Raw genomic sequence first — 21,791 nt, forward strand, 5'->3', positions numbered from 1 at the left:
CGTGAAACAGGAGACACCCCCGGATGTCAAGCCAAGTGCAGCCACACGAAGTTCAGAAAGCAGGAGAGTCTCGCTTCAGGGGCGGGATATATCCAGAGCAAGCGCGGCAACGTGAACGTTGATGTCGGACAGCTACATGCATCGTCCAGCTGCAAGCCTACGGCTCGAAAGGGGCTGACGATAGGGATGGCGAATACAGATACGATCTGATGGTGTGAGAGCTGTGAGGCTGGAGAAGAGGTACGTACTCATGGTGATGAAACTCGGCAGATTGAGACAGCTGAGCGATCTGTGATAGTTAGCAAGTACGACTCTCTTTCTGCATGGGGATTTGCGTCGGCCAAGCCTTTGGTAGTCTTTGATGGAATTGGAGGTCTGAGCCGCTATTACGAACCATCATCCCAACGGGTCAAGGGTCCTAACAAAGTTCGCGCGCACGTTGTGCCTTCACGGTAGAGATTCATATGACCAGAGTCTCATTCGAACTCATATACACACAGAAACGACACCCTTCCCCGAATCCTCGCTCAACCAACGCCTCAGTCCATCATTACAACAGATGCACATACTCCCTCCCCCTCAAAACACCTTATCCTTATACTCCAACCAATCACTACTCGTAACGACGACCTCATCCTTGACCCTGATGCCCCCAGCCGGCACATTCATCTCCTCGAGACTGATCTCATCCTCCCTCCCCCTCCCCACCACCTTCCCCCCGCGCACGTTGGCCTCGTGGCGGAAAAACCCCGGCCGCGCGCCCCCCGGACTGACCGCCTCCGACGGGTCCTCCAGCCGCTCGAAATAGCCCTCGCGGCAGTCCTCGGGGCCGACGCGCGGACTGCGCCAGGCGATCCGCGACGCCACGCTGCTGGTGGTGTCCTGGGCGCTGGGTTTGCTCCTGGGCGTCTTGCTGACGCCGACGCCGCGGGTCGTGCCGCGGGCGAGGAGCGAGATGAGGGGCCGGAGGCTGGGGATGCAGGCGCTGATGACGCCCATGGAGGGTTCGGCGGCGGACCAGATGGCCGAGTCGACGTAGTTCCCTGGTTGGGCTGCTTGTTAGAGGGGCTCCCGGGTGGGCGGGTTGGAAGGGGTTGGGTACGTACATGTGACGTCGACGGCGGCGAGTCGGGATAGCACGACGAGGCGGATGATACTGATGATGCAGACGCTGCGATGACGGTTAGCAAGTGTGTGACTTTTGTGAGGCGTGCGGTTAGAGGGAGTGGCAGTCGCGGACGTCGGCGACACTGAAATTTCGAGGACAGGAACCGTGAAAAGACACGTTGCACGCGTCTTTCCGGCTACCAGCCAGTGTTGTCCGAAAGATCAAGGTACACCGACGCCGGAGACAGCTTCCTTTCTCGGCCGCGGGCTTAACGTGGGCTTGACTTACAATCCTGCGCAAACGAATATCCCAGTCAACACTCCTTTTTGCGAAGCCGTTGTCCGCAGCCGCCAAAGCAAAGGTATCGGCTGTATTGCTGTTAGCACTGCGCACGTGAGTGAACCGGGTGACTTACGAGCATTATGATAAAGAAGTCTATAACGCAATTGATGGCTCCAGGAACGATTTGTACCAGGTCGCCATTGGCACACTTGCCCGGTCCTGCCCTTTCCCAAAAGTGATGTATCGGTTGACTTCATGCATGATAAGCTTTGTGCCCCTTCCTGCCTGTCAAATTAGAGCTCACCATTGGAAGATCGCCGTCAATAGAGATCCCAGGAAATAGCACAGTACGATGCCGACTGCGATGAACAGGAGTAGCTTCAGCTGTTGGACGGGAAAAATGCGTCTATAGAATGCAAGACTGAAAGACGCCATGGTTCAGCTAATTGACATTCTGAACTTCTCTTGCGGGGAGATTGGCTTACATAGCGAGTTTTACAACGGAAGTGGCAGAAAAGTATCCAATGAGATAGATGTACAGGATCTTGAGGAACTCCACAGTATTGTCCGCGGGGTCCTTGAGGCCATATATGTGCTTGCCAAAGTCATTGCGCCGCTCCGCTAGGAGAATGTCAGCCCAATGCACCAGATCTTGTCGGGCCCGAGCACTGACAGATGAGGACGCATATGCATTGGATATAACACAGAGCCTAGATCATTTCCTTCAGCGACGCACACCCAATATTGTCCAACTTTGGGCGTCACCAACACAAGCAAGGACCACGAAGAAGTCATCCCACCAGTAGCCGGCGCGAGCGACCTTTCTCGATACCAGGCGCGCGATGACGAACAATGTTGGCAGTACTATGAGAGTGATCATAGATCCAACCAGTCTTGGCCCTTGGTCCGCGTTCAAGTCGATGCCAGGAGGAGGTGTGTCCGCCATGGCACCTGTGTGAATGCTATTGATGCCAATGCGCGATGTCGACACCTCGTGCCCTGTCCATAAGATACTAAGTCGACACCATGATGCTGAAAGGTATGCGAATAGGTAGCAGAGATGAACGTCAAGAAAGGTGGCGGAATATCTTCATTTGAGCTACAGTAGTCTAAGAACTAGATGCCTCGTTCTCGCCGTGTGTCTGGACTCTGGAACATATTAACAGTCACCTTAATCAATGATATAATTGCTGTTGGTTGCATGTATGTGCCACGAAATTCGACGTATTGCGAGCTTGGTTAGGTCTGGCAAAGGTCATATCCTAGTCGAAACTCACGCCACAAGCTGCAATTGCCAAAGCTAGAGCCGAAGTTGCCTAGAGCTATCCTGTCTTTTTGAGTCTGAAATGACGCTTACGATTCCAAGTTGGATGCAAGGAAACGCGCTTGGGCTGGTGTATGAGGTTCCTGGGTCAAGCTCAAGGATGGAGTGCAAGATCACGCGATGCCAGGCTTGATATGGTTAGGATATGGTGAACTCAATAAAAAGAAGGTTGGGGTCAGGGTTCTTGAAGCCAGCTGTGCCACGCTTCCCCTCTACACCTCCGCACCATCGCGATTTGAGCCGGCCCGCCCCCCGGAAGCATGAGAAGCTCAGACGAAGCTTGAGAAATCTGATTGGTAGATTCGGAGAGTTCAACAGACCCAGTGTCCGGCCTCGTGGCCAGTGCACGCTATCCCGAGAACTGCCCATTCTTTCGTATTCATGCAGTAGAAGACGTGTCATGTAAAATGAGAAACACTTCTCCCAATCGTTGGTAACATTGCTCCCAACGCGCCTACATGTAGGCTAGCAGCTCTCTGGGTTAGAATAGGGGACGCCGTATGCAGTAGAATTTGCCGTTGCACCCAAGGTCTCGCATGCGATGACGCGTTAGATAATAGGAATTGCTAGCGAGAAAAAAAGCTCTGCTTTGCCCTATTGTTAGGGTTTCATAAATCCCTGCAGCCGTGAAGTTGTGGACTACGTGAGAGTCGTTTTCCGGAGACGAGGAACGCCGCAGAGCTTGTATTTGAACTAGTGGTCGAAGGAAGTTGCTGATGACGATAATCAACACACCACTATGTGATCTTGGTCGATCTGTGTCCGCTATCGCCTCCTTGAGCTCAAGGGAAAACCCAAAAAAAAAAAAAATTAGTGATCACCTGTGGCTTTCCAATCGGAGACCCAGACAAATAGCGGAACACTAGGCCAGAAGCTGTCCGCCGGAAGCTCAGACATAACAACCAGGCACCGTGTACTCATTATCACGTTTCTGCATAGGAAGAACAGGATGATCTGGAGTCTTGATCGATTTTGAACAGCACCTGCCCAACCCGGACGTTCAATTCCTCAAACACTTGGATGTACCCCTCTAGTAACTCTTGGGACCTTTCTGTACTCTGGTGCCAGTGCATTTGGTCGTGACTTGGTGGCACACTATCCGCAAAAATCAATGTTTTCAGACTTGGGGCCACTACCCCCGGGTTTGCCCAGAGTATGGCGCTGAGGTAGTTTTTTAGTCGTCGCTTGCAGTGTTTCTCATGCTCCGCGGCTTTTGCGCTGTTGCTCGAGGATATCCAGAAAAATGTGTTCGCTTCCAGGTGCAGCATTTTGACCAGATTGAAGTGCCGAGGAAGGAAGCGCCAGCCCGACATGGCGAACGGTTTCCGAAGCGGAAGGGAGAACGTGTTTCTGCCATAATAGTACTCCAAGGTTTCTTGGTAGAGCTGATGGCAGGAGAAGAAAAGAGCGGTCTTGGTGTAGTGAGACTTTGGGTGGAGGAATTCCACGATACGGTCCTCAAGATAGATGAATGAGTAGATGTGGCATCGTATCTCCATTGGGAGTGTCAGTAGATGGGGTTTGTCGGACATGGCTGGGGGTTGCTGTGAAAGGATTGGAAATGGTTGTGAAAGTGACGATGCTGAGATTTGTGACTGAACGACTGCACCAACGAATAATTGGGCTAGCAAAGTGCTAATGAATAGGCTCAATTCGGACTAGTGCTGAGATACTGGTCCAGGCCTAATTTGTAGTAGCGTGCTTTTGACTGAGCTTTTCTAAGGTATGCTGTTCTCCATAAATTCTTAGATATATCGAGTACAGTACATTTGCCTCTGCGTTAGCGCTTACTACTTGAGTCCATATTGTGCCATATCACACATGAAGAAGGCAGTACAGGCGTCGGAGTCCATTTCCCTTCTTCTCATCCGAATCAATAGTCTTGTCGAGACGTCTCTATCTTTCGAAGAATGTCTGTCGACAGCAAAAGAGATCGGGACACAGCGCCTTGAACTACGAGTTTCTTCGAAAGACATCATTCACGTCTGCTCTTCGCCTTGAGGCTGCATTATCGCAACACGTCTATCAGTCTGACACCCCAGCCCTGGGGCTCAAGGCATTAAATATATATCACGCCGCTGAAAAAGAGACCAAGATGATCTCACTCATCTGATGTGCTATGACATGTTAGATAGCAAAGAAAGAAGAAGCTTGACATTGCCGGGATGACGCGGGCCACAGTCTTGTTGGAAAGTATGGCTTCTGCACTGCGGTATGATTGTCAAGCCTACGACCGCGGGATCGAAAAACCTGACAGTCTGCGGCAGCTACTGCAACGTGGAAGCTCAGATGTCACGGAAAGCTGCTCCTGTGCCATACCTTCGCCTGCAGACTCCAGGACTCTTGGCTTGGACATTGTCGATCCGGTTGCTGTTTGTCTGATTTTGGCTATGACGCCTATTAGCAGCCCGCTAAATGGAAGAAGTGTTTCAGGGTATGTGAATGAGAGGGAAATGGCATATCAGTGTCGTTGTGACTCGACGTACATGTCGAACGAATGCTGTGGATCAAGAGATGGGAGGGTGCCTCGGCCTTTACAGTTGAGGTAAAACCTTCGGATTTCGCTTTCCGGAAACAAAGACGGATTGGTGGTGTATTATCACTTGGCGAGGTGTCGAATCTATACGTGTAAATATAGACCGAGTGACTTGCTGCACCAGTAGTGTTTGTGAGAGTGATTATTGCAAGTTGACATCGTAGTCACTGATGATTGATAATTCATTATGGTATAACTGGCCAACCGTAATGACATCGGCAGTCGGGAATTACTTCGTACTGCCGACATTGTACTCGAACATCAACTTCGGGCCTCCTGACCGCAACAGGATCTTCAGCGATGGCCGCCCACGACAAAGTCCGATGGCATCCACCGCTCAAGGCACCGGCCATCGAAGTCGTTGACCTGCTCTCCGACTCGGAATCCGCTTGCACTCCGCCGAGAACCAGCGAGCACACAGGAAAGCACGACGCGTACAGCACAGTCTTGAGAGCGAAGGGCACGGCGGATGACGATATACAATGGCGTGCACCTCTCAAGGCTCCTGTGATTGAGCTCGACGATCCGCTCCCGCTAGATGTATCGACGGGAATGGGCGAGGTCCTCGTGAGCGGTGAAGATGTCAAGGCGCGCGACGCGTCAGTGGAAGGAAGCGATAGCGATGAGGATAGTCAATGGTCTCTCTACGAAGATGCGCTGGGTGGAGACGAAGATGAGATGGTGGTACGTTCTGGTACGAATATTCTCACCCTGGTCTGTTGCTTGCAGTGCTAACATATGCAGGTGACGGCTCGTGCACTCTCGAAGAATCCTTGGCATTCCGCAAACGACTAAGACTCATTGGAGGTGACAGGTTTATTGCAGAGACGGTGGAAGCAGGCAACATAACGGCCAAGAAGCTGTGTACGGCGTTCGGCATCCGGCCACCATTCTTCTTGGACGGGGAACCAGATGAGGCGTACTACTCTCTACTGGACCTTGCAATGTGTCGTGAGCTATCGAAAAGGGCCAAACTGCCACAACATAACACCATTGAGGATGCGGTATCGTTGTTGAAGAAGTCACGGAATATCATTGTCCTCACTGGAGCTGGTGTAAGGATATCATGGCAGATTGTTGGATTACGGCTGATCGGCATAGATATCAACAAGTCTCGGTATCCCAGACTTTCGATCCAAAGAAACCGGTCTGTACTCCCAGCTACAGCATCTCGGTCTCGGTGACCCGCAGGAGGTCTTTGATATCAGCCTCTTCCGTGAAGATCCCAGCATTTTCTACAGCGTTGCCAAAGACATTCTGCCGTCGAGCAAGAAATTTTCGCCGACTCACGCATTCATACGACTGCTGCAGGATAAGAACAGGCTCTTAACAAACTTCACGCAAAATATCGACAATCTGGAGGGCCATGCGGGGATTCTGCCAGAGAAGCTAATTCAGTGTCATGGATCCTTCGCCACTGCAACGTGCATTGAGTGTACATATAGGGTCAAATGCGAAGCGATATACAAGGAATTGAAAGCCGGAAGGGTAGCGCGTTGCGATCGATGTATTCAATCTATAAGACAAGCGAAACCGGGTCTCAAGCGGAAACGAAGCTCCAATGGGTCGTCTGGTCCGAGGAAAAAACGGCAAAGCTATGAGGATAGTACGGATGATGAGGATGACGATATTGCAACTGCAGGAGTCATGAAGCCGGATATCACCTTCTTCGGCGAGGATCTCCCAGCGACCTTTCACAATCGATTGATGGATCATGATAGGGACCTCGTAGATCTTGTACTCGTTATTGGGACTTCGCTGAAAGTGGCGCCTGTGTCGGAGGTTGTTGGGGTGTTGCCGCATCATGTGCCTCAGCTGTATATTTCCAGAGAGGTAAGTACCTGTCATTTTCGCCTCGTACTAGCGATACTCATCTACTTTCAGCCATGCAATCACGCCAACTTTGACATCGACCTTCTGGGTGATTGTGATGCCGTCGTCACCGAGCTCTGTCGACGTGCTGGATGGGATCTGCAGCATGAGATGATCCCCCATGATGAGAAAGTTGACGTGCAGCTGAAAGAGGGCTACGACTCTCGATTTTCTTTCAAGGTTGTTAAGGCATAGCGTGGAGTTGTTTGCCTGCATTATACCCATTAATTGCATCTGTGGGAGCGATGAAGGCGTTGTCGGTACAGAGGCTGGGAGCATGATTGATCGGATTGGTCATTTTGTACTCTATCATTTCTATATATCTTAACTGTAAAAGACGAAAGAAGTATGTCCTCAGCTCAGACGGACAATGCTCCTCCGAATACTGCCGCTTTCAGTTTTAGCATCCCATCAATTCTATCAATACGACTGTCGCTATCCAAAGCAATCGCTTCCCTCACTGCCGCATCCGCGCCTCTCGTAAACCTACCGTCAATACACAGCGTATCCTGTAAACTTCCACACGAGGCACAACAAATCCCTCCTGTTCTACAACCTCGAAACCTCAAAACGTTCGGTACACCGCGAGCCGACTTCGAGACTACACAGTCGCCTATGCTGGCCTCCAGCAGCATTGTCAGAAGCCCATGCGATTTCCATAACAATCGAGATGGTGCCAAAACGACGTTTAGGTCTCAGCCACAGCAAAGGGCCGGTTCAATGTAGTGGGGTATCTTCTTGAACCGAATCTGCAATTGACGTTTGCTGATCGACTAGCGCTCACGGTCATTCGCCTACTTGTTGACTTCTACCTGTAAAGACTCATCGGTACGATATGTCTACTAATAGCGAGTTCGTATTACATGAAACATCAAGTCTATACAGAAGGAAAGATCATCAGGCCCGAGCAAATCGAATCGCAGAACAGAAGCTGCTGGCAGCATGGCCTGAGCCCGCACAAAATTCAACTTCAAAAAATCAATGGCCGAACTGCCAAAGTGACAAACACGAATCCGAATGGCGTCAACAGTGTAGCAAAAGAGTCATCAAGAACGCTCAATCCGGCGCAGAGAGCTATGACAAAAGTCATGACGAGCCAGAGAAAACACCACTTCCGGCCCCGCCGATTGCGCAAAACACTATTCTCGACGGCTTTCAGCAGGCCGAAGCACGCAAAGATACCGTCAACGATGACTGTTTCGTGCGGCGAGATACGACGAAAGAGCTCTTGGAACTGATGGTGTTGGGAACGCCTCCAGTGGACAATGTGCGCGGTCGCGATGCTGAGGCAAAAAAACGTCAAACAAAGATCGACGATCATGGGCCATTGGCGCAACGAGAACGCGCCAGCGGAGAGGCTCAAGGCGCGAGTGACACGGGCGATGATGCTCAGACTGAGCGGGAGCATGATGGTCAAGACCATGAGGGGAATGGCGATCTGCCAGAAGAGCGAATTGTGTAGGTTCCCGGTCAGAATCTCGACAGTGTTCATGCCAAAGTATGAGGACACGAAGGCGACTGGCACGTAAATGGCGACAAGGAAACCGATGATTCCAGCGATTTGATTGTGCTTTAGTTCTTCCAGTGATTTTGCCTGGTGAGATGTGTTAATTTGATGACCCAGCGGTCTTGCAACCCTTACCTGTTGTTGACATTCGCCCAGATGCACCATCGTCAAGTTTAAAGATTCGATGAGATAGTCTGTGTCTTTCAAAACATTGTCCTTTCGAGTCGTTAATGCCTCCCCTGCTGTACTTGGAAGCTGTCGGCAAAGTTGTTCTTTGGCAGCTTGAATATGGTGAAGTGTCAAGGTAATAGAATCTTGCAACATTAGTAGGTAGAGATACTCGGCCCTGCCAGGGTGATCACGGCTGTGTATAACCTGATGGGTCGTAAGTAAAAGCTCAATTTGGTGGTAGCAGACAGTGTATACTATCTCAGTCGCTCGGTCGAAAACCTTCCCTATGAACTCAAGCGATTCCTCGTTTATTTGTTCATGGATAATCAAAATGATCTCATACAAACATTTCAAAGGAACCACGTCTACTAAATTTTCAGGCTGGGTTACTCCGCCATCCTGAGGTACAGGGTGCGTGAGGAGTATCCTGAACCTCGCCAAAGCTCTAGTGGAGTCAAATGATAACGTCGTGTTACAGGAGCCATCGTCTTTGAAATGATTGAACAGCTGAATGATCTCCATGGTTGGCTTTGCTTTGTAAGGCCGCCTTGTATGGATATCAAATACGCTAAAATCGGGCACATTAGATGACCAAACGTATTCAAAACCCCGGCTGGACGAGGCTGGCACGACTGTTGCATACTAGTGAGTTCCTAGATAATGAATCGGAAAATGCAAAAGAAACATACCTTGAGAAGGAAGGCGAAAGACGCGATTCCTATCGGCGTTGCTCTTGCTATCTGAGCTCTGCAATATGATATCGACGAACTCCTGGCTTGCGTAACCACTCCAACAGAGAAGAAATGCAAGGAGAGTTCGGGCCCAGAATTGCGGCTCAGAGTAAGCTGAGAGAGTGAACAGACGGAAGTACGAAAAGAGCCGCTTGATTACGGGTGCAGTCTTCGTTAAGCAACTGTGACATGTTATATGGCACCGACCAAACCGGGCGGGCTTAGAAACATACCATAATCGAAGTGTACCTGGGGAAGCTTGCTCATAGTCCGCTCGGAATTGATGGAATGCTTCATATACTGACAGGCTGCTGACATTCTCGTTTGGAAAGAACGAGGTGAACGTTACATTCGAAGAATCTTCATTCCCATCAGTTGTTTGCGGCCAGGCAACAACAAGGCGAACAAACCTTGACTCGATACCGCGAACCAGATTAGGCCTTCGAAAGATGCAGCAGGCTTCTCGTTCAGTGTGTGGTAGATATCGGCTAACGTGACCTCTTTCAGGTCCCTCAAAAAGGTCTCGAAGCCGTCTGGGGCCACAGGTCGTCTTCGATAGAGCAACTTGCTCCATATGCTATCGAGTACGCTGTTACTTATTTCTTGGTCTCGAGGTACGCGAGGCGGCACGACGGGTAAAGGAAGGGCATAATTGCGAGTGTGAGCCTTCCCTTGGGGTAGTCGGATAGCGAACTCTGTAATGTCTACCATGCCTGGTTAAGAGACCGCATCTGTAGGATATCAACGAAGGCCATGGTGCATGATTATGGCGTCTGCAGCTAGCGAGATCCTAGTTCGAGAGGCTGAAATGTTGGAATTAGCCGAGAATCTCGACTTAGACTAGTGGCCTTACGTCTGTGATAAACGTATTGTCTGCGCCCGAAGGCCCTTGATATTACCTTATCATTCGACACAAGTCAAGGAACCATGCGCAGTTTTCGGTTGGTATGTTTGCTGGGTCAACGCGTGTCGCACCACTTTTTGTTCTTCTGATTGTTCGCAAAGGGTATCGTGATATGAGGATTCTGCTTACTCCTATGGCTCCCATCTCCAGCTTTGTACACCATGGCGCGTTGCATCTACACCATCCTATTTTGCTAGTGAAGGGTCTTACGGAGTCAAAGGGCTACAAAACCGGTGGCAAGAGCAGACTTGTACGTTATTGGACGCTGAGAATGAGGTCGGTGGTGAGTGGTTGGAGCAGAGAGCCGAGCCTGCCTACGTCAATGCTCAATAACACAAGCAACATAAACGGTCCAAATGGCATTGATGTTCGAATGTTGTGAATCGGCGTTGTATCAATAACGTCAAATATGACACGGCAGTTTTTCAGCACAGGAGATCATACCGTTCAAGCACTAAGTTGCAACACAGGATAGAATGCTAATGACTCAGCCAGAAATTAGAAGTCTCTCACAAAAAATCTGATGTTGCACCGGTTTCCTGTTCGCGCATTTCGAACAGTCTTCAAGTTCACGGATTCAGCAATCATATCTCTCTACGAGACACATGCTTCTCGAACCGCCAGGAACAACGTAACGGGCAAATGGTCCATGAGCGGTGACTATGCAGTTCTGGTGGACAAATTCTCAGCTAGGGGTGGTCGCTTGTGGGAGGAAAACCATCTATTTCTGCAACCTATCGGGTGCAACCATTCCGATATGGTCAAACACTCGGAGTATGATGATGATGGTGGCATCGTACGCAGTTTTCTCATACGATTTGCAAAAGCAGCTCCCGCTGTTGTTAGGGACAGAATAAACAGTCTGGAGTTGCCGACGACGTCGTTTCCTTTAAACGCACAGCCATTAGCTTTAAGATCACAACCCCTGGGGAATCGAGACGAGACGGAGCAGCTGGAAAAAATCGCTCGAAACTGAGCACAGAGCCGAGGAGCTCGGAAGAAGTATAGGAAAGCGACCGAGGGAAAGGGAAGGCAATAATTTGAAGGCAGTCGATCTCCTTCTTAGAGGAGGCGCCGATCCACTTGCTCTGAATGTTCTTGGGCAATTGCCACGGAGTTTGGCTGGGAGAGAACGCCATCGAGAGGCTGTGATGAGACTCAAGGAAGACATGCCTCGAAAACACAAAAAGCGATGGTGGCGATGACAGGAAGCGTTATAGAATAAAAAACAAAAATGCCTTCGAGCGGGACCACCAACCGGTACCGTCGATGGCGGATGGATATTGACATGGAATGCAATTGTATGAGCTGTCCTGTCCTTTGTAGATGAGTACATACCGCTACCTGCCATGGACCACCCCATAGCACACCGCATAGGCGATCTACGATAGAAAATATAGAAGAACATCTTGACCGTATAGTTCACCATTCCATCTCAAGACTGAACAAAAAGAGGGTCAAAACTCAACTATCCAAAGCATTATTCAGTCAACAACCATCCTATTCCATCACCCCTGCCATCCCCGCCATGTCCACCCCACTCTACACCTCCCGCCTCTCCCTCCCCTACTCCACCAAATCCTCCCTCAACACCCTCGACATCCACTCACCCACCCACTCACCCCACTGCCCATCCTACTGGCTCGTGTAATACGCCCCCTCTCACCTCTCCCAAACCCAATACAACATCGCACTGACTCCCCCTTCCCACCAGCTACATCCACGGCGGCGCCTTCCGCGACCCCCTCGTGAGCTCCCTATCCCTCACCCCCTCCCTGTACCCCCTCTTCCAAAACCCCCACATCGCCGGTATCGCCTCCCTCAACTACCGCCTCTCGCCCCACCCGACCCATCCCACGGATCCCAGCGACCCGTCCGACGGGGCCCGGAACGCGGAATGGCCGGACGCGATTGAGGACGTGAGGGATGCGATACGCTGGTTGAAAGAAGAAGAGGTGTTGGGGAGGGGGGAGTGGATTGTGTGCGGGCACAGTGTGGGGGGCACGATGGCTGTGATGGTTGGGATGGATGGGACGGGAGGGCGGGGAGATGATGGGCGGGGAGGAAAGGAGGGGAAGGAGTGGGAAAGGGGTGTTTGGGGGAAAGAAGGCGGTATGGATGGGTTGAAGGCTGTTGTGTCTCTAGAAGGTATTTACGACTTCACCGCGTGCCGGGACGCACATCCGCGGTTGCGGGATATGTATGATGCTTTCACTACGGGGGCTTTTGGGCCTGAGGAGGAGGGGGGATGGGAGAGGGGGGACGTGTTGAGGTGTAAGAGGAGGGTTAGAGATGGGGTGGAGGCTGTGGTTGTGGGGCATAGTAGGGATGATGAGTTGGTGGAGTGGGAGCAGGGGCAGAGGTTGATTGGGGTGCTTGAGAGGGAGAGGCAGGGGGAGGGGGAGGTGGTGAGATTGGTGGAGGTTGAGGGGAAGCATTCGCAGGTTGTGAGGGACGGGGTAGCGGTGGGGAAGTGTGTAAATGTTGCAATTAGGGTGTTGGTTGAGAAGGCAAGGGCGAAGGAGGGAGGTTGATGGGATTAAGATCGGTCCCTCTGTTAGGGACTCTTGGCTTTCTCTTTAAACACTGACGAATGAAGCATTTCCAACCTCTGAGCACCAGTCTTGTCAGCGCTCAACCATGCACCTGATGCCAGACCGCTGCTTTTCGTGACTCCACCAACTCCTCCAATAGCGGTGGGATTTCAGGCTGTGGTTGTATGCTTTCGTAGTCATTTCGTCTGACTACTCCGGACTTGGGAGGCTTTGCCTGTTTCTCCGAGCCCAGTCGCTTGTTCGTGGAATCCTTGGCTTTATTGAGCTTCTGCTCCCAGAAAGAAGCGTTTTCTTGTTTACGGTTCAGTTTTTCAGCCTTCTTTTCGGATTCTTCTTCTTTTCTTCTGGCCCTTGCCTCTTTAATCTTGGCTATTTCTGCATCCGTCTTTGGCCGGAGGCTAGCTTCCTTGATCCGCCTCAACTCATCTGATGTTTTGTACTTGCCACCTCTTAGGCGCCATTCTTGTTTCATCTTTGGCTGTCGAGCTTCTTCCTGTCCTTGCTTCGCCACTTCCTTGTCTTCGATTTGTGGGTACAGTCTCTCTTGAACCTCTGATTCTGTCAATCCTCTCCTAGCTAGCCGTCTTGCCTTCGTTGCTTTATGCTTCTCGTCTCTGATCCTCAGCTTTTCCTCTTCTGCCAGCGCCTTCTCTTGTTCCTGGATGGTGTACATATTGGCAGAAATGTCTGCTCGCTTTTGTATAGCTTCAACTTGCAATTTGTGATTTGAGTCCAGGGCTCGCTGGACTTCATGTTGCCAAGGATGTACCTCTGGGCCCCGGCAATCCGATTCAAATTGCTCGTCAAGGATTTCATCCCACTCGTCTTCATCTGCAGCAGTTGGAAGCTCGCTGGTCAGCCTCGCGGCTCTCAAGATTCGGTGTTCGCGCGTCTTGACGGTATCGCGAATGACGCGGCTGAGGAAGGGAGGCTGGGGCTTCTTTAGCCGGAGGAAAGGCACCCTATTGGCGTTGATGAGCTTTGGAACGTGGCGGCGGCCGGACAGGTGAAAGAATGGACGATCGAGGGTACGCCTGGCGCCAGGGTAGCGTGCTGCATGTCTTCTCGGAGTCTTTTGCGCTGGAGCAATCTTAGTTTGAGGTGACGAGGGAAGATCTTCGGGCTGCGCGCTCGTGCTTGCAGGAGAAGCGAGCTCCAAGATGCGATTCAAAAGACGTTGTTGCCTTACGCCATCGTTAAGACCGTCAAGCGTCTACGTTCACGTTAGAGCAACCAGGACCGGTCTCCGTAATTCTCGAGATTCACCTCATAGCCCAATTGAAGAGCTGTAGAGATCTGAGGTGGGCTCTGGAGCTTCGAATTTCGCTTGAAAACCGCCCGTATTGGCTTGCGAAAGAGGTGCTGGTGGTGTTCATTCAATTGTAGTTTGTGCTTCTGCCGGAGGATCGCACGGTAAAGCGCGAAGCCTGGGCATGGTTAGGGGATAGCAAGCAGTCCAATGTACTATTACTTACATGCAGCGCGATGCACTCCTGATCTTCTGAGAACCAGGTACCTCGGCATTCAAGGTTCCATAGACGTGAAGTATTGCGACATGAAGAAGGGCAGGGAAATGGAAATCGAGGCGATCGCTAGTTCTGAACCGCGGTCACGTGCCAACGCAGCCTTACCCCTGTTTTCTTAATCATTGGGAAATTAAAAAAAAAAAAATCTGCGATTTTGGCACCCCCCGATAATCAAATATCAAAAATTTGAATTTCCTATATAACCTCACCACCACTCATTTTTACAGGCTAAAAAACTTTACAAAATCTACTTACTATATTAAGGAATCTACTCTTAAATTTAGAAAGATTTTAATCCTAATCTTATAAGTGAAATGTAAAAAGCGAGAATATATCGCGAACTTCAAAAATTTACCTCGGCTATTTTTTTACCGCCAAGATTATCTCGAGAAAATCTAAGAATTTATTAAATTTTTATTCTATAATAGAAAGAATAATTAAGATCTTCTATAATTTGATAATCATAATCTCTCGTATAATTATTAAAATCTATAAAGTTTTTAGAGCGTTGTAAGTTATCGTTGTGAGGCTATTCAAGAAAAGCACTTTTTTGGTTTTTAGATGGGGGTGCCAAAATCGCGATTCTAGTTTCCCAATGATTAAGAAAATAGGGGTATCGTGGGACGAGCGAATGCGTGGCAGGATTACGATGCAAAATTTTGGCAGAGGTCACATATACGAGTAAGATGTCTTTGTTTGCTACGCCCATCTATCTCGAGAAGGACCGTCTGGAAAATGCTGTCGTACTCCAGCCATGCAAATGTGGAACCAACAGTGCCCGCTTGTCGTAACTTCGTGACCTGTTGTTTCCCTCTTTCCCATCACTCCTCTCTTCCGGTAATCAAAATGTGGAGCCTTCGGGAGGCTGAGGAAGCTTCTTGTGCTGTGGTAATGCCATGAATCTAGGGGCACACGGTCAGCCATGTGGGCATGAAGTCGTCAGGGTAGGCATCTCACCTCCTCAACTCGATCAAGATGGTTTCCATTGTGTTCTCCCTCTTCCACTGATACAGACATGGCAATCGTTGCGGGTCCACCTAGGATCTGTTAAACACAGCTCACACTTTTGAGAATGTAGCCCACCTTTCCAGTCCTCTGATCAACGCAGGGTAGATTGATTTTGGAGACGAATTGGACCGTTGGTGGTGTATCAGGGTAGGTTTCTCCACAGTGAATGTTCAGGCTGTAGATCCGATTCTCATGAGCACTCTGTTATTTCATGTAACATCAGCCTCCGTGTCTCATAGCAGCATGTCAGACGTCCAGCGTACGTGAGGGGGTCCAAGTATCGTGCCATTCCAATTCGACATCAACAGGTCATCTCCATCCGACAGCCCGTAGGAACAAGCCTCTACACAGCAGCATCAGTCCCGTTCCAGTTGGTGTGACGCCTCAATCCCAAAGCGTACCTGCTCCAAGCCCCTTCTCGCCCTTCTCCAACTCTTCCAGGAGACGAAAGTTCCTGGGTACCTTCGCTCCCATGTCCGCTGAATCTTTGTATGTTCGCCTGACGGTTTGGAGATAATGATTCTGCAAATGTGAGTCGAGGAAATGTTGATGTTGCACGAGGAGTGGAGTGGGTTGCCAAAAGCCCACTTTAGATTACGATACCCGCAGGTTTCTAGCGGTAATTTTTCGGATTTAGGCAATCGAGTTCCACTTGCTGGCCTCTTCTCCATCATTGAATGCTTTTCATTTCCTCCTCTTGTTAGTCGTGGAACTTTTCATTCACGTAAAATATATGGATTCTAACAGATGTAGGTTGTAGCCGCTTGTTGCTCTTCAATGGGTGTGGACTGGCCATGACCGCCCAATTGCTCACCTCCGAACTGTCAACCCTTATACAGGAGTCCAAGAGGAAGAACCCAGAATTAAGAGCGGCACGTTCGTAATCTCACTGGTGGCGGTGCCATGTTTCTAACAAGGTGTGCAGGCTGCTGAAAAGTCACTGAACGATCTCAAGGCTCTCCCAAGGACGTCCGAAGCTCAAATAGCAGCAGGTCTGTCTGGATCCTGGAGCTGCCGAAAAAAGACTGACTTTGAAAGAGATTTGAAATGCCGACCGGTGTTCGTGAAGCCGTTCTTGCTCGCCTGCAGTACTCGCAATCCAAAGTTTGCAGGTACCGCTGCTGTCTGCCTACAGCGGATAGTCGTTGCCAATGCATTGCCCAAGGAAACCCTACCTGAGGTCCTAGGAGCTTTTCGAGAATGCTCGACTTTAGGTAAGCTCTCCGGCTTTGACTCCACGTCCATTAGTCATTGACCTTCCACAGCTCTCGATATTCAGCTCAAGGTGTTGCAGGCGCTTCCATCCTTGCTACAGAACTATGCAAGCAGCTTGAGTGGACAGCTTCTGGTGGCAGCTTTCCAAGTTTGCTTTCTTCTCTACAGTAGCAGGACTGCTGTTGTGTCGAATACCGCAGCGGCTGCTATACAACAGCTTGTGAGCTCTACCTTGGAGAAAGCTGCGATAGAGAATGGTATTTTAATATTCTGGTACTCATATGCCATACACGCTCATGCAACACAGATGGACAGTTCGAGCATGAGCCCTCTGTCGAGGTTGCGATTGGAGACGGCACGACATCAATATACGGCACATCACTGGATGCGTATCGTGTACGTTTTCATAGCATGCTTTGAGCAATTTCTTCTGACGCCGTTCTCCAGCTCCTGGACGACATTTGTCTCTTGACTGATGGACAAAAGCCAAAGTTTCTGCCTGCGGTAAATCTTGTTCAAAATTACGGCCTGGAGTTGCTGGAGTCCATGCTTGCAAATCACGCGGATACTGTCATGGCTCATCCGGAGCAGATCCATGTATTACGTCTCCGGCTGATGCCGTTGATCGTCAAGATCTTGTCGGAAAAATCAAGCTTTTCGAGCACAGTCCGCACGATGAGACTACTCAGATTGATCGTTAGTCGCCTGCTGTTTGCACTTGCACCTGAATGCGAGATGGTCTTGAGTCTACTGAATCACATGCTTGACCCGGACGCTGCCGCTCTTTGGAAGCGTGCTCTTTGCCTTGAGGTACTTCGTGGAATTCATTCCGAGCCTACACTGGTCAGGAGCATATATGCTCACTTTGACGAAGCAGAGGAACAAAGGAACATCATTCGTGACCACTTGGGAAGCCTTGTACGACTGGCCTCGGAAAAGCCTGCAATCATTGGACTAGGGCAGCAGTCATCAGTCCCTGTCTCGACTACGCAAGATGACACTTCAGACGAGCAAGCCGCTATCCAGGCTGGTGGTCTGATAGGCATTGGCGCCATTCCCATGGAAAATAATACCAACAAGTCTGGTATAAGTTCTCAATGGAGTGCTATCAGAATACCGTGCATTGATCAACTCGATAAGTCAGAGCCCCCAACATTGCCTGCGACGTACATTTACAGTCTTGCCTTGACTTGTATCACCACGTTTTCCGAGGGTCTCGCAAGATTTTTGTTGCCGTTTACCGTGCCTACAGACAACAAGGCGAAACGAAAACAACCTACTTTGAAGGATGTTGCTGTAGAAAGCCGGGCAGAAAAGAAGGCCGAAAGGACTCAGTCTTTCGGGGGCCGCAGAATGCCTGTAAATCCACTCACACTCAAGGATCATGTTCTGTACACACAGATCTCGACCTCTGGCCACATGGTAGAGCACTGTTGGCCAGCGCTACTTGCGGCCTCCTCTACGTATCTCAACGCGACCTTGGACTCGGACAACTATCATGCACTGATCCGATCTTTCCAAAAATTCACTCAAATCGCTGGCCTTCTCGATCTGGCGACTCCTCGAGATGCGTTTCTGACAACCCTTGGTAAAAGTGCTGTGCCCTTGATGAATACCACGGTAGCATCTCCGCAGACCAACGGACAAGAGTTCGGATCTCTAGCAGGCGAGCTTACGGACAGTGACCGTGATTCAAGCCCAGCGCGGAATAGTAAACCTCGCCACAGTCGAAAGTCTATGGATTTATCGTTGCCCACACTGAATACCCGGCATCTTCTCTGCTTAAGAGCTCTCCTGAATCTGGGCATCGCTCTGGGTCCGGTGTTGCAGCAGTCATGGACGATCATCCTCGAGACTCTCCAGCAGGCAGATCTAATAATTTCTCTTGCTGCCCCAGGTCGCCGAAAACAGAGCAGACGATCAACAGGTGGATTGGAAAAGGATTCCGCCGCGGAACTTGGAGATGGTGCCGATGACTTGAGACTAGAGATCACGGCTGCCGAGACTGCTGCATCTAGATTGTTTGAGAGTACGGCCGACCTACCGAACGAAGCTTTTATGGATTTTCTGACATGTATCTGCTCTCTACTTCCGGTCGGTGAGGGTTCGTCTGGAGGAACACCGATCGATGGGATGCTCAACGCGAAACCTGCGGCACGGAAGCACCAGAGAGTGCGCAGCGTATCTGGCATTGCCATGGACGCAGATGTGGCAGGCCACAGCAGTGGATTCGTGCTGGACAAGATCGATGACGCCATCCAAAGTAATGTTGGGCGACTACTTCAACCAGAGACGACGGAGACGGGTTGGGACTTCCTCTTAGAGAAGCTTACCAGCGTTTTAAGGAGTGGTCCCTTACCCTCGGACGTTCGCATCAAAGCAGCGAGAGCTTTGGACGACTTGGTTGTGATTGTGGCAGTCTCTGAAGAGGAGATGTCTTCGGAAGAGCGTGACGCTGTCAGAGGCAGAAGCCTAGAAGCCTTGGCGAACGAAGTCTCATGCCTCAGCGTTTCTGGACCGCAGAGCACGAGGAACTCCCAAAGCTGTGAGATTGAGATACATCGACTTTCATTGGAAGCTTTACGATCAATCCTGGAGCATTGTGGTGATTCACTCGAGATTGGATGGACCAGCGTTCTCACAATCATCAACAGCATTTTCGCTACACCAGTAAGCGACCATACGACTGATGCAACCTCGCCTCGTAGTCGATCGCAAAAGCTCGTCTCGCCTGCGTTTGGATCGTTACAGCTCATTTGTTCCGATTTTCTAAGCTCTGTACCTCCTTCGCATATTCTGTCCTTATTAGACACCCTTCATTCTTTTAGCGCTCAAGACCAGGACTTGAACATCTCCCTTACTGTGAGTGCTTGGGGAGCAAGTCTAAGTCTGGCCTACCACTGACGACATCAACAGACAGCCACGTTCTTTCGTAATGTTTCAGACTTTCTACAGCGCGACGGCGGAAGGATTGAACTGAACTTCTTGAATACCCATCATCCGACGGAAGCTGATCTGAAGCAGTGGGCAAAAGCTCAATATGACGAGAAATCGACCCAAGCTTTGTGGCTATACCTATTGCTGCGTTTGACGCTGTTGTCCACTGATAGCAGGCTTGAAGTTCGCCACAGTAAGTATACCAACGATGATGCCTTGGTTTACCAGTCTATAACAAATACCCAGGTGCCTTGCATACACTTTTCAGAATCTTCGACGCGTGTAGTGATCAATTGCCAGCCGCAGCAGTACGGATCTGTTTCAACGTTATTTTAGTAAAATTGCTTGAATCAAATGAGCTGCGACGACTAGCTTTGAAGATATCTCTGCAATCTGTTTCCAATGAGGGATTGACAGACAGCTGGAATGAGTCAGCAATTGTTGAGATTGAAGGCTTATCGGGCTTGTTTACCCAATGGCTAGATACTTACAAGAGCAACGAATCACTCGCCCCGATGTTCCAAGAATTCTTTGGGCAACTGATCGGCTGCCTGAAACGGCAGTCATTGACTGTTAGCAACGCTGTCTTTACTGGAATGAGCAAAATCCTTGCGGAGATCGAGAGCCTCGAAAGCTTAGGGAAACCTCTATTGGTCAAAGCGTGGCAATTGTGGAAGGACGGTAATCCCGCTTCTCACGTCGATGATTCCAAAAGGAAGAATGGTAATCAAGACGCCCTGATGGCCTACATGCTCTGCTTGGGGCAGCTCTTGCGCCTGATATCGCAGGACCTTCAACTTGACCAGGCGCACATAATTATGTTGCAACTAAGAGCCTGCGTAGTGGAATCGAATGCCGCGGCCTACAGTACAGATGTTGATCGCGTGACGCCTGTGCAGGGCTTGGTATTGGAGATTCTGAACTCTATACCCACCAATACTCCAGAGTTGGTGCCAGAGCTCGTCGGATCCATTGATGGCTTTGTGACCCTAGCTTATGAACAGAAAGGCCAACCTTCAGGAAAAGCTCAAACTTATATTGCTCTCTCCAAAGCTGCGATGGATCTACTTGACTCATGCATTACAAATCAAACCAGACGTTCGGATGTCAATGCCACAGATCTGGTCTCTAAGGCCTGTTCTGCCCTTGCTATACCATTACACCTCAAGTACAGGTGGCAGACCGAAGGCAAGGGGCCATCACCCTGGCGAAAGGCTACGTCGACGGCACTCGCGATACTGGAAGCGTTCATGCCTACCAATTATGCCTCTCAAGATGGCAAGCAATCCGACTCGCCGTTTTGGGAAGTGGTCGTCAGAATTAGCGATGGCATTCTAGCGGCTGATTGCGACGCATGCGCCCGCTGGCAAGAGATGTCTAAAGATCAAGTCTTTGATGTTGATGCTTTCACAAGGCTGCAGAAGCTCATCGTACCTGCTCTTGGGTCGTCATCGATAACCGATGCCATACGACGAAAGTACGCGGAGTCCATCTTCACGCATTCGATGATACATGAGCCCCATCCAGATGACCTTGCCAGGCCGGATCAGGAGCTCCTTGAGGGCCTACGAAGCACACACATTGGCCGGGTCCAAGAGCTCCCGCCTTCGCCTCGGTCTAAGCTTAGCTACATACTCCTCGATGAGCTCTTCGGTCTCGTCGCTGTTCATGATGGCTCGCTTGAGCGCGTACGGCTAGCACAGGCAGCTGCTCCCTACCTGATCTTGCGTGCAGGCCTTACACTGAAAGCATATATCATGGATCATCCGCTGCGAGGGCGTATGCCCCAACCATGGTCGCAAAAGAAAGAAATGCTGCACGTTCTGCGCAAATTAGTTGACTTGGACTCGGAACCGAAGGCCATACCTGCTGCGCCTGGGATTACTTCGGAGCGCAAGAAGCACTTGCATAGACTGTATCCATTAGTGACAAAGGCATTAAAGGCTGCTTGGAGGGACGAGGAAATGACAAACGCGTTAAGGGAGGTATTAGACGCTGTGGGAGATGACTTTGGACTTTGAATAGACTTGATCATGTTGCAACGAATTCTAATCACCTTTGCTTTGCATACCACTAGACGTTTTACTACAGCATTATAATCATCGACACACAGGA

The 21,791-nt window shown here is 50.2% G+C and overlaps 7 protein-coding genes across 7 annotated transcripts; 4 read left to right on the top strand and 3 right to left on the bottom strand.

The window, feature by feature from the left end:
- Positions 1-579: 579 nt before the first annotated feature.
- On the bottom strand, positions 580-2,336 carry HO133_002497 (uncharacterized protein; the record flags this gene model as incomplete). The annotated part of the gene is made up of 8 exons (XM_037293423.1): positions 580-1,052; positions 1,107-1,171; positions 1,397-1,476; positions 1,524-1,641; positions 1,695-1,811; positions 1,876-2,011; positions 2,064-2,100; positions 2,160-2,336. The coding sequence occupies 8 exons, from the start codon at positions 2,334-2,336 to the stop codon at positions 580-582; spliced, it is 1,203 nt and encodes a 400-aa protein (XP_037150252.1).
- A 3,214-nt stretch (positions 2,337-5,550) lies between these two features.
- Positions 5,551-7,317, top strand: HO133_002498 (uncharacterized protein; the record flags this gene model as incomplete). Its single annotated transcript, XM_037293424.1, has 4 exons — positions 5,551-5,944; positions 5,995-6,305; positions 6,352-7,083; positions 7,135-7,317. The coding sequence occupies 4 exons, from the start codon at positions 5,551-5,553 to the stop codon at positions 7,315-7,317; spliced, it is 1,620 nt and encodes a 539-aa protein (XP_037150253.1).
- Positions 7,318-7,957: 640 nt separating this feature from the next.
- On the top strand, positions 7,958-8,584 carry HO133_002499 (uncharacterized protein; the record flags this gene model as incomplete). The annotated part of the gene is made up of 1 exon (XM_037293425.1): positions 7,958-8,584. The coding sequence occupies one exon, from the start codon at positions 7,958-7,960 to the stop codon at positions 8,582-8,584; it is 627 nt and encodes a 208-aa protein (XP_037150254.1).
- Positions 8,585-11,963: 3,379 nt separating this feature from the next.
- On the top strand, positions 11,964-12,969 carry HO133_002500 (uncharacterized protein; the record flags this gene model as incomplete). The annotated part of the gene is made up of 2 exons (XM_037293426.1): positions 11,964-12,082; positions 12,150-12,969. 2 exons carry the CDS (start codon positions 11,964-11,966, stop codon positions 12,967-12,969), a joined length of 939 nt encoding a protein of 312 aa, XP_037150255.1.
- Positions 12,970-13,069: 100 nt separating this feature from the next.
- Positions 13,070-14,514, bottom strand: HO133_002501 (uncharacterized protein; the record flags this gene model as incomplete). Its single annotated transcript, XM_037293427.1, has 3 exons — positions 13,070-14,203; positions 14,257-14,417; positions 14,466-14,514. 3 exons carry the CDS (start codon positions 14,512-14,514, stop codon positions 13,070-13,072), a joined length of 1,344 nt encoding a protein of 447 aa, XP_037150256.1.
- An 843-nt stretch (positions 14,515-15,357) lies between these two features.
- HO133_002502 (uncharacterized protein) lies at positions 15,358-15,998 on the bottom strand (the record flags this gene model as incomplete). Its single annotated transcript, XM_037293428.1, has 5 exons — positions 15,358-15,418; positions 15,474-15,553; positions 15,600-15,725; positions 15,788-15,867; positions 15,926-15,998. The coding sequence occupies 5 exons, from the start codon at positions 15,996-15,998 to the stop codon at positions 15,358-15,360; spliced, it is 420 nt and encodes a 139-aa protein (XP_037150257.1).
- A 203-nt stretch (positions 15,999-16,201) lies between these two features.
- HO133_002503 (uncharacterized protein) lies at positions 16,202-21,697 on the top strand (the record flags this gene model as incomplete). Its single annotated transcript, XM_037293429.1, has 9 exons — positions 16,202-16,223; positions 16,278-16,396; positions 16,450-16,516; positions 16,565-16,738; positions 16,790-16,996; positions 17,047-17,135; positions 17,187-19,601; positions 19,656-19,869; positions 19,923-21,697. The coding sequence occupies 9 exons, from the start codon at positions 16,202-16,204 to the stop codon at positions 21,695-21,697; spliced, it is 5,082 nt and encodes a 1,693-aa protein (XP_037150258.1).
- Positions 21,698-21,791: the final 94 nt, after the last annotated feature.

The sequence above is a fragment of the Letharia lupina genome, assembly GCF_014066315.1.
Source record: "Letharia lupina isolate WasteWater1 chromosome Unknown contig_15, whole genome shotgun sequence".
Lineage (NCBI taxonomy): Eukaryota > Fungi > Ascomycota > Lecanoromycetes > Lecanorales > Parmeliaceae > Letharia > Letharia lupina.